Here is a 12,358-nt window from a genome sequence, read left to right as displayed (position 1 = left end):
ATACTACATCGCAGTAGCATTTCGTTTTTGGTCCAAAAGGCAGTAGCCTAATATGCAAAATCTGCTAATCAAACACTAACACAGAACACCCGCAGAATGCACTTGCGCTGAACATTGCAGGCATGTATTTTTTGGCATGTATTTCCGATCAGGGCGATACATAGATGTCAGATAGATGGATTGATGCAGCCTACATAAAATGTGCATGATAATAACAACAATGGGTACATTCAAATATTGCCCGGGGGCCAGATATCGTCAGGTCTGTTCTGTGTGCTCCCGAGCAACATTACCTGTCACGGCGCATTCCTTTACGCGCGCCCCCGTACCTACTCAACGTGCACGTGGATAAATATTGACCCGCACACAGCATGTAGAGAGAGGAGAGTTGGACAGTCACAGAAGATGAACATATAGGCGCTCGTGTGTCTATCAAATACTATTATTCAACATCGCTGTCGCCCATACATGGACGAAGCAGTTCAATTGTCGCCCATACTTGGATAACTACATTATGCCGTCTGTTTAGTGTTTTCATCGCGCCGGGTCCTTATTATTTTGAGTGTGTGGCGGAAAAACAGAAAAGATATGGATTACTGAAGATGGGATCGGCTAACGGAGGGGAACTAACTCCACCCAGCAGAGAGGGTTTGGGGCAGGCGGACCCGGCGGTGCCACAACACAGCTGACCATTCGACACTCTTGGCAAGTCCTCCGGAAAACTTCGGTGGGGCCAAAGTCCACTTCGGGGTGTGAGCCAAGTGTGTCGCACTGTACCGGATAATCACACGCGAGTTCTTTTTTTTTTTTTAAAGGCTTACTGTAAAGATGGCGGTTGTACTGACGACGGGAGTTCCAGGTAACGGCCGAGTTCAACAAAGTGGGTTTCTGGAAGTTTTGGTCAAAAGGAAGTGGCACAAAGTTTTGGCACACTTGAACGAGGAATCCCTGACTCTGAGCTGTGAGGAGGGGGACACCGGTACGACCGACGCCGTCCGCGCCAACAGCCTCATTAACGGATCTTATAACGGCAACAACAATACCGCCGGTCACCCCGGCGACCCCGGCACGGAATCCGACACGAGCCCCGAAACCGGGACCGAGCGGGACGCCCTCAAGGACCTACCTGAGCAAGTGTCTGAAGCAATAGCCAACCAGAAGAGGTGCGTCAAGGTGACCAAGCAAGAGGTCGGCGGGCTCGGGGTCAGCATTAAAGGCGGGAAGGAGAACAAAATGCCCATTCTCATCAGCAAGATCTTCAAAGGGCTGGCCGCGGACCAGACCCAGGCTCTGTACGTCGGGGACGCCATTCTGTCCGTGAACGGTTCGAACCTGCGGGACGCGACCCACGACGAAGCCGTTCAAGCTCTGAAGCAAGCCGGGAGAGAGGTGATCCTTGAAGGTATGCGGTGTGTGTATGTGTGACAAGGGGACTGTCTTTGCTGTTGGTTTATATGACAGATGGAGTTGGATCTCCAGCATGTAGAAACAACGATATATATATTTTTTTTTTTGTGTGTGTGTGTGTGTGTGTGTGTGTGTGTGCGATATAGAGCAGTATTATATGTGGTTTGGGTGGTCAAATTGATAGGCTTATCTAATGAGTTATCCTAATGACCACCTAATCTCTTTCTTGTTGTTTTACAAAATATCTGGCAACAGTTGCAAGGAAGACTCATTTTTTTATGTCAAATAATGTTCTGGTGTGTGTTTTGAGATCATTAGAGTCGCCACAAACTCTCAGGATCTCAATCCCATATTCCATAGCAGATGTGCTCCATTTACAAACAAATAGTTATACACGGATAAGGTTTAGGGCCAAGAAACAACCAGCATTCATCTACCAACGCAAATGAGCCAAGCTGGAACATACATTTCCTGTAAACTGACAGGAAATGACTCACTATCGGTTCTCCATGGTGAGCCAACCACTGATCCTGTTGTCATATTGTATGTGTGTGTCTGTGTGCATATCTAAACAGACATGTACGCACACACATACAGTCACCGGTGGTCCAGTCTAGACTCCGATGCCCTGCAGTGAATTCCAGGTCCTACTCATACAAGTAGAGCTAGGACTGAGCTTTGTTTTGCATTTGTATCACAGAACCAGAGACACCGGCACCTGTTTCTAGTAAATCAATGTTCATGCACCACCTATAATCATCTGATGAGGTCACTGAGAACATTTAAATGCTCAGTGACTGTTTTCTTGAGTGTTTCCTCATAGGTATTAGATAATGGCACCTATCCGGCTGGTCTCAGCAGAACTGTTCCATCCCGGTGTTTGTAGATAGACGGCGTGCTTTGGACCCACTTTTAGCTGAGACGGCAAATTTCTGTCATATCCAAAACACATTCATGGACAGCAGTTGTCATAACACTTTCCCCAATTATCGCACTGCTGATATGGCCGTGCTCGAGTGAATCCAAAACTTCACCAGTGGCAATGAGGTCTCTCGTAATCATGTCACATTGGTTATCTTGCTTTAAAGGCCAAATAATTATCCAACTACTTGGAAATCACTGAGCACAAGTGGTTGTCTGCTCGTGTGGAATCACAAATTGATTATATGATAGATTTTCTGATCTAGAAAAATCTACCTTTTCATTTAACCGAGTGAGTTTAAATGAAAAAGTTGATGCCACCAATCTTCCCAGGAGGATATATTATGTATCTATCTACCTACCTACATTGGTGTCTGTCCACCTACCTACCCGTTGGCCAAGAAAGGTTGCTGCAATCAGAACCAGCTCCTCCCCTGAAATGTTGTTGTGATTGAGCTATAGTGGTTATTCTTATTCTCTCCTCCACTCTCCCCAACCCAACCCCTCTCTCTCACACTTTTAAGAGAAAACTCCTAAAGTGAAACTTTTCTAACCCCTATGCATGCACACAGCGGTTCCCCTGTTTCCCCCGAGGCCCAACAGGGTTAGACCTGGCTGAGCATTATCAGTAGGAACTGGCCCTATCTGTCTGCCTGCCCTGTAAGGTCCCCAAGTGGCGTCTACTCACACTATGCCCTAGCAAACGTGCTGATGATGCTGCAAAACAACCAATATTTTGTGTGTGTGTGTGTGTGTGTGTGTGTGTGTGTGTGTGTGTGTGTGTGTGTGTGTGTGTGTGTGTGTGTGTGTGTGTGTGTGTGTGTGTGTGTGTGTGTGTGTGTGTGTGTACAAGCAAGCAATTTTAATGCCTGAACACTAACCGTACATTATTTGTATAAATTATTAACACCTCTGATAAACAAAGGGAAGATAACAAATAAAGTTTTTTTAACTCGAGCAAGTGTGTGAAGAAATGAAGCTCTTCAATGGAACTCTTATTGGCTGTGACTCTGGTATTGTCTGGGATTGTATTCAGCTTTAAACTTTTGCAATAAGCAATATCTCTGATGATATACTCTGAATGACTTAATACATAGAAGGAAACAGGAGGGACGCCTTTGGGTTTGTTTAACAACTTGCGTGTTTCTGTGCAAATCTGGGGTGGAGGGCGAAACCTTATTTAAAGCTTTCTATCCTTCATAATTGTGCAAATAAAGCTTTAATTCAGCCCCAGCTCTGAATAGATGGTGGAGTGGTCCCAAATCCCACCCTCTCTTCCCCGCCCGAATTTTGATATATATATATCGTGCAATATTGAGAATATGTTTGGCTCATTATCACAGAGTAGGCAGCAGCAGTTCATGCACACTTACTCCCATTCCCTTAATGAAATATCAACAGACCCCAGAGGACGTGCGCACACAGCCTAACGGGCATGCAGACCCCACCCCATCGGAGGTCTGCCTCCACGGGAAAGGAAAGACTGAGTCTCCTTCATGCAGAAATAAGCTTTCTATGCCCCCACTGTAGCCGACTAGCTGAGCCTGCCTATGTATTCTTTATGAACAAGTTCTGTGAGAAAAAAAAACATAACTTGCACAGCAGATTCAATGAATACCTTCTGTGTGAATTAACTCATTCTTCCTTTGTTAAATTTTTGTCTTTTAAAGACGTTGATGATTTTAAAAGGGAAATAATTTCTGCCTTTTCTCTCCCAGACACATGTAGTCATGAAGTCCATATGTTATTAGGATTCCAGTGTTTGGATCCAAGTACCGGTTTCGGGCCCTTCATCGTGTGTGTGTGTGTGTGTGTGTGTGTGTGTGTGTGTGTGTGTGTGTGTGTGTGTGTGTGTGTGTGTGTGTGTGTGTGTGTGTGTGTGTGTGTGTGTGTGTGTGTGTGTGTGTGTGTGTGTGTGTGTGTGTGTGTGTGTGTGTCCCCCAGAGGAAATTCACTGGGCCTTATCTGTATAGCAGACTCCCTTTCACTAGTCAGTCTGAATTCCTCCCCCTGCGCTGTTTGTGATTCACTGACCTTGGTTTGTTCATCACTTTCATGTGGGAGGCTCCTCCAGTCCATGTAGCCACAAACCATCTCCTCCCACAGTCCTTAAACATCCACCTCTTTAGTGATTCTTTCTATACACACTGGACATCTAGTCATGGCCAGTCATTAGGCATTACATCACATCACATCACTCAAGTTCACTTTCCCCATGATGCTCTCTTTAAATACTTTTCACCCAATGGCAAGGTGTGCGTGTGTCTCCGTGTGTCCTGCGTGTGTGCGCGTGCGTCGAGTTGTGATGGAATGTGAAACCGGAACGCGTCGTTCCTGGGGTTCGATTCAGGACACACTCATTCATTGTTCAGTGGCCTTGGTGCATCCTCACCTTGCTGTCCCCCTGTCTCTCTTCTGCGGGTTGGCACTGCAGTCACAGCCTTGTTTTATACGGACTGCTGTGGGAACTGACTCTCACTACTGGGTTGCTGCACGGATGCCCCTGCTGCCACCCAGAGGAATAGATTACTCGCTGGATCCACAAATGCCACCGGCATTATGCCAATTATAACTGGCAACTACACTGGGAAATGCCAATTAAACAACCGGGGCATTCTGGGAGTCCCAGAGAATTTAGGGCAACAAAACAAAACAAAAAAGGACTGCACTCTTTAGTTATTTCCTTCTTTTTTTTTAATTTGGCATCCTTTCCGAGTTCCCGTTTCCAGATATGGAAAAAATAGTTCATTCTGGTATAGATTTAATTTTCCAGGTTTTGAAGATTAAAATTACCACCTAATGCACTGAGTAAGCTAATTGAACTAGTTTGTGTTCAGATCAAACTGAATTCTAAATGATGTTCTTTAAAGAGGGATGCAAACCCTACAAAGATGTTCCGCCTTCCTCCGTGCACCAGAAAGTAGTCCTACTGAATGTTGTGTGGGTTCAGAAGATGTGAACGTGTCTGTCAAGTCTTCTATCTAGGGCAGGCTTGAATACAGATGTACGTGTTGTTAATCAAGTGTGTTGACTAGCGAGAAGACGCACACAAACATGTTGGAAATGTTTTCAATAAAATTGAACCTGGCCAATGACCTTCTGTGTGACTGTGGTTTCCCCCAAGCCCAATTAAATCACTGTAATAGTGCTAACCTTCAGAAAAGGCTTTTGCAACATTGAGGTTGTGGAAATGATTTTGATATGATTTATGATTTGTTTATTTTGGGAAAGTCATGTGTTGCATAATTAGATGAAGAATGGAGCGTTTTCCATGCACTCGAAGTGAGTTTGGTATCGAGGAGAAAGTCTGGACCATTTTGAGAGGAAAAGGGGTGAACTTTTTTGGAAAGAGTTCAGAACATTTGGAGAAGGAGAGAGTTTTAGGCAACAGTCGGTCACTCTCAAGGAAAAATATGAGAACTTTTAATTTGAAGCTTCCTTCTCCTTTCCAGTGAAGTACATGCGTGAGGCCACGCCCTACGTAAAGAGAGGCTCCCCGGTGTCGGAGATCGGCTGGGAGACGCCCCCCCCCGAGTCGCCCCGGCTGGGCTTCTCTCCGTCCTTCCAGACGCCCCCAGGTGCCCCGCCCGGCTTCGCCCCCACACCGCCCCGGTCCCTGCCCCTGCAGGGCGACCGGCGCTGCATACCGCTCAAGATGTGCTACGTCACCCGCTCCCTGACGGAGGTGGACCCCGACAAAAGGTGGGGGGGAGGCACACACACGCACACACCGACACACACTGAATCACAGACCCTGTGTTTTATTATTGTCATGATGCGTTCTCCAGTGGGACGTTGGCCTGGCATATATTGGATTTTTGGGTAGAATGCTTTCCTTCTGTAGCTCCGTGTTCTGTTACTTCTCCTCTGTCTCCCCCGTCCTATCCCCCTCTCCCCCTCTCTCTCCCTCCCTTGTGTATTTGTGTTCCCATTCGGGAGGTCTTTGTTTTCCATCACTAGTTAACTGAATATGTCCATCCGTACAAATCTGATCTTCTCTCTCTCTTGGCCTCGTGCCCTTTTGTGTTTGGTTTTCCTAAACTTCATGAAGTCACTTGACAAACAAATACCCAATTAGCATGGAAAGGTTACAATAACAGTATTCATCAAATCGGGGATTCATCAAAAACATACGAGACGGAAAGTGGATGAAATATTGGGTTCTTTGTATTGCTTCTTGCAATTCGGGTTGGTTTCTGATCCATCCACTGTTCGTTCACATCCCTCCTGTTCTTCCCAGCCATTTGCAGAGTGAGTGAGTGTTTGTACTTGCTTGCTTGTTGTGTCTGGGGGCATCAGAGCTTGCGTGCGTGTGCTTGTGCTTGTGTGTGTGTGTGTGTGTGTGTGTGTGTGTGTGTGTGTGTGTGCACCCGCGTCCTTGCATACATGTTTTTTTTGTTGAAAGAAAGGCACAGCCTTTAGATAGTTCAACTTCACGTTTCCTCCAAAGCTATTGGTTGACAGAGACCGCATCAAAGTCACGTTGCAACAATACACAGCAGACGCTTCAAAGTTACATTTCATGCCTGGCACGTCCGGGATTTGTTTAACACTTTAAATGTGCAGCAAAACAACGTAAACGTTTGCCGCACAATCACACACAAGCACACAAACACAAGTCAGGACTTGTGGGCAAGATGAGAAGGCTTCTCCAGAGATGCTGTTGGCATCATTTATGGCAAATGTATTTTAACAGAAGCAAAACCAGGAAATAAACACGTTGTATTTGTGCTGCATTCTTGCCAATGCCAATTTATATGAGTTATATTGTTTTGTTGCTGGCAAGGAAACACAAACTCCAGCTCAAGTAATATTTGGGGAATTTGAGAAGCAAGATAACATTTGTTAGGATATTTTGCAGCACCTGGGGTTTTTGTCTGTTCTGTATACCGTGAGTCATGTGACTGAAGTGACTACACCTGAGTGGAAGGAAATGGTCAAATACTGAACTCAACAATAGTGTGCAAATGCCGTAGAGCAAGGCTTCCAGTTATGAACTCAGTATCTTTGTAAAACATGAAGATAGAATTCCTATTTCCTAAATAATTTATAAAATTCATCCGACTTGTATCTTCTTTAGATGTGAATGCCTTGCTTTGGTTTAATCTGTCCATCATTCTATCAAGCAAGTTATATTTTGGAGCTTAAGTACAGAAAGTAAAGATAAAATGGATAATTTTTCTTTTGCCAAGGAACTTCGCTGTTTAAGACCAGTATTGGTTTCGTCACCGTGTTTTAAATATTGTTTAAGGTTGTTTCATTTACCAGTTGACTACTCGCTTCCATTTATTATGTTCTTGCTGTGGTGTTATTATTCACATTTAATCTTCGCTGTGCTAGGCTACAATTATGTCCAGTCAGCGTTCCGTTTGGTCAATGTTTAAGAGATACCTCACTCAGAAAACACAAAAAACAACAACACAAACCCTTAGGCTTTTGATGTTCGCACATCTTCATGTCAGTATCCTTGAGGGACAAAACTAAACTCGACTTCAACTTTCGGCGTTCACATGTTCGTGACACATTAGCCCCAACCGATTCATCTTAGAATCCGAGCCTTTGTATTTGATTCCCGTGTTTCATTCAACATTAGCCAGTGTTGGAGTTGGAGCGGTCAAAAGGGCGAACTCGCTCGGTTGAGCATGTGAGCCTCCGAGAAGGACATGGAACAAGAAAGGAAGCGGGTGCTTGTCTCTCCGTTGCTATAATTAGTAATGTTCTGCATTTCCCTGTGGAATAGCATCTTCCTCAGGGCGGCAGATGTCTGCGAGCACCCACGAGCATAAGCTGACAGACAGCTGAAGACAAGGCTGGGGTTTATTTTGGAGTGCAGAGGAGCTAAAGGAGAGAGGGCCAAAGCAAGCGGGGGAACTACACAGAAGAAAAAAGAGAATAAATAAATTAGTGGGAAGCTTGAGAACAGGATTGCAGAGGGGAAGGATGAGCATGGATAATATTGACATGAGAGGCAAGACCGAGAAGAACCCAGAAGAGACAATAAGGAAAGGGAAAGAAGTTGTGTTTTTTTTACGTCATTTTTACGTTGGGATAAAGTCCTTTCTATTAAGTTACTCATCGTTGGGCCAAGAATCTTCTTTACACTTCCACGATAACTACCCAGCATTGACGTCATTGAACTTTTGTACGGTGCCTTATCTAAACAACGATGCCACTGTTTGACATTTTCTCATGCTATTTAGACGGTTCAGTTTAGAGCTTACTTAAGGGTAAACATAGCCCAGAGCTTTCAAATACTGTAACCAGAGGTTGCTCCAACCTAGAATACTACAGCACCGTGTACAGCAGTCCCATTCACATCACAGTAACTCTTGAGTATCTCTGGACAATATGCTACGTTTTGGTGTATCAAACGTAGTGTAGTGTAGTTATGTTTTCACCAGTGAAAGAAGGGGCGAGTAGAAGTTGCAAAAGCACAACACGAGCAAGGACCAATAGCCCCATAGGGAAAAGATGAGAACACAGTTCTGATGTGGGTTTGACGAAACATCAAGGTGTGCTGGATATCGAGAGGTTTCTGGGCTGAAAGGACATGTGAAGGACGTGTCGTCTGAATGAAGTCCTCTATGTAGTCTAGAGGGTTCTGTCGATTCCTAAACGGCTTCCTCGCTGTCGTTTTTCCAGTGCTTCCTTTCAAAGCCTCCTGGGTCTGGCCCCCACCCATCAAGCAGTCGAAGTCCCACTCGGGGACAAGCACCAGCATTGACAGCCCACAGCACACACACACACACACACACACACACACTACAGAACTCCAGCGCAGACATCCCCCAGCCAAGACTGGTCCAGCCTCCCCCCCCCCCCACACATTGACTCATTTTAATCTATTTTTAGCCCGGGAACACCTGGAGCTCGAGAGAGAGAGAGAGAGAGAGAGAGAGAGAGAGAGAGAGAGAGAGAGAGAGAGAGAGAGAGAGAGAGAGAGAGAGAGAGAGAGAGAGAGAGAGAGAGAGAGAGAGAGAGAGAGAGAGAGAGAGAGAGAGAGAGAGAGAGAGAGAGAGAGAGAGAGAGAGAGAGAGAGAGAGAGAGAGAGAGAGAGAGAGAGAGAGAGAGAGAGGTCTTCCCCACACAGTAGAGGGAAAATGGGATGCACGTGAATTGTGTTTATCTTTTCCTTTTCTTCTTCCAGAGTCTTGGAATAATTACACATTAAAATATGAAGGGGGATGGAGGTTTGGGGAGCATGGAACAGCTATTACTTGGTTGGGTATTTTTAGCATCTGAGTCAGCCGTTTCTTTAAGTGTAAGTAAACCCCACTGTTCGAGCGGAGACTTCTAGGGAGGGGAGGTGCCCGGTGTCCCCATGGCCGGGACCCACGGTGACGTGGTGATATATTTCTTTAAGCTAGGCCCATTGTTGTATATCTAATGCGTGGGTGGCGTTATACTATAAGTGTTAGCCCTTCTACCAGATGCAGACATCAACATCAACCGCTGCCCAGACAGAGCTCCGACCGTCCACACACGCCTCGCCACCGGTGTCCCCTTCATCCTGAAGTCAGAGTGCCTCTGAAAAGGCACTTCGACGTCTCGAAAAGAAATCAACTTCAGTTTGGAGCAGAGTGCAGAATGTTCACAAACTGGTTGGTGGTGTTGGCCGAACCTTAGGATTTTACCGCTGTTTTCTCACAATTCTGGTCTTATTGAAGTAAATGTGGTAAAATGGCATATATTACCATGATGAAGATCATGTAAGACGTATTAATGCTTTTAAAAAATGTATTTGCTTCAAGGTTCAGAGGCCCTTTTTGAGAGTTTATCCCCATAGCAACAGAGAACATCGCTGATGGCTCCACTCCAGAATGTCAAAAGAATGTCTTATTTTTTATTGAACCTTAATTTATCATTTTTAGTTTATTAATAAAAACATTTTAGTTTTAAATCTCAGGAAGATTGCGGCATAATCATTGTCAACACTGTCAGTGTGTAGAATGTATCGACTGTGTTTGACGATTACTAGGAATAAAGGGAAGAATGATTACCTTTTAAGGTGATTTGTCAGGCCGGACCAAATTAATTTACAGTTAATTCCTGTCTTGGTCGCTCCATATTAGATCCTTTGGCAGTGGGTCCAGGTGTTTATCTTGTTGTTGTCAGGTTTTAGTAGGGGTATTGCCCTGAGGTTTATACTGGTAAAAAATGATCCCCTATAAGTCTCGTGGATGATATCTAGAAGAACACCCATTCACTCTTATTTGTGTTGCTCGCATCCCCTAACAACCGTGTTTTTTTCCATGAAACTTTACTTTCCTTCAATCGAGGCGAGTCTGCATGTAATTCTAGTTCTTACTGCAGCAGGCATTAGTATGCTGTAGTTTATTTAGCTGAATCCTGCTGAAAGAATATATTTATTCGCTACAATTGCTAATATCTGGCCACCGTCTGTCCGTGAGTGTTTTGATACTGCGCTACTAAATAATCAGTTGGCGTCTGTAAGACATACACATATGGCTCTCTCTGATTCCCTGATAGAGCCTTCTGCTTTTGTCTGATTGTAACTGAAGAGAGGTAGAATATATACTATTGTAAGAACCACCAATGGATGTTGTACATTCATGTATACTTGCGGATGATTAAATTGCAATACAAACCAACTAAACCCAAAAGCAGAAGATAACGATCAGTTTAATCGTAAATGATCATAAGTAGACTAATGTATAAAAATCCCAAAGCCCTGTCAGGACACACAAAAATACACCGAAAACAAGGTGCTAATTAACATCAGCTTCCTACCTCGACACCACACTGACAACAAGCAATTACTTGGGTGGCAGGTCTTTCAGCGCCATTGCCCCCCAACTCTGGAATTCCCTTCCTCAATCCCCCCGTGACTGTCCCTCCTTCCCTCTTTTAAAGCTCATCTCAAGACCTTTCTGTTTCAAGAACACTTCTCCTCTTCCACCACTGCATAGCCCCTTGTATAATTTATTATAATTTGTATATTTGTTGTTGAACTTTGTGTTGTGCTGTCTTGTTCCGTATGTGCTCATGACACTGTAAAGCGACCTTGAGTGTGCAGTAAACGTATTAATATTATTATTATTATTATTTTTATTATTATTATTATCATCACTTCTCATGGGTCAAATCACACCGTCTGGATGTGCACATCGTCTGAACTGCACATGTTTTGTTCGTCCCTGGTTCTGCGGTCGGCGGCAGGCACGTGGAGCTGCACTCCTCAGACGCCCGCCATACCCTGGTGCTGCGCTGCCCCGACCGGGCCACCAGCCAGGCCTGGTTCTCCGCCATGCACGCCACCACCGCCGCACTCACACAGGTAGGCTTCCACAGAGGGCCGAGGCCTCCTGAAGACACGCCACCGTGTGTGTTTGTGTGTTGCATACCTCAGACCTTACCCAAAACCACCCCTCCCTTTAACTCTCCTCTCCTCGCCTCTGTTTATGTTTGTTGGTTTTGTGTTTGTGTTTGTCCTGCCTCTGAAGATCAAAGCTGCTTTCGCCGCGGGCCTTTCTAATCACATCCGCTTACGGGATGTTATCGCTCGTTATCTATCTAACAGATTAAAGAGTTCGGTTTGACTGCGTCAGGCCGAAGGGTTTGATATATTCACAAGCTGGTGTTTAAATGGTTAAATAACACATCCCCATTCCTCCATTGTCGTTTCCTTTCTGAGCTGTCATTCGGTCATTCAGTGACGCGTGGATGCAAATGGGCCAGTATAGTGCGTGATCACTTTAAGTAAACATTGTTAATAGTTTGCAGTTGCAATGTGATCATAAGATAGGGTAATGCTTTCCATTAGTGACCTTGTTAGTGTAATTGCACATGTAATAAACAATGCAACGCCCCATAACCGCATGTACTTAATTTGTAACGTTATGGACCAGCCTAACCCAAACCTACCCTAGAGTGGAGCTCGTTTCTTTGGCTATTCCTTATCGTTACCCCTTTACCACAATGTGTGTATCGATGTTCTGTGCTGTTCCGTAGAGTAGATACTTTTGCATGATGTTACATTGCTTATAAGACAGTACCTGCATGCGTACAA

The 12,358-nt window shown here is 44.9% G+C and overlaps 1 protein-coding gene across 2 annotated transcripts in view; it reads left to right on the top strand.

Moving 5' to 3' along the window:
• The first annotated feature begins 359 nt into the window (after positions 1-359).
• The window catches only part of sntb1 (syntrophin, basic 1), a 30,658-nt gene continuing 18,659 nt past the window's right edge, over positions 360-12,358 (top strand). The window contains exons 1-3 of one of the 2 annotated variants that reach the window (XM_030370329.1): positions 360-1,402; positions 5,781-6,030; positions 11,509-11,626. In XM_030370329.1, coding sequence (XP_030226189.1) covers positions 829-1,402; positions 5,781-6,030; positions 11,509-11,626 — 942 coding nt within the window. In that variant the 5' untranslated portion in view covers positions 360-828. The remainder of the gene's footprint in view (positions 1,403-5,780; positions 6,031-11,508; positions 11,627-12,358) is intronic. The other variant, XM_030370328.1, reaches the window with a different exon arrangement.

Source organism: Gadus morhua, chromosome 11, assembly GCF_902167405.1.
Source record: "Gadus morhua chromosome 11, gadMor3.0, whole genome shotgun sequence".
Taxonomy (NCBI): Eukaryota; Metazoa; Chordata; class Actinopteri; order Gadiformes; family Gadidae; genus Gadus; species Gadus morhua.
This window is presented reverse-complemented; position numbering and strand designations above follow the sequence as displayed.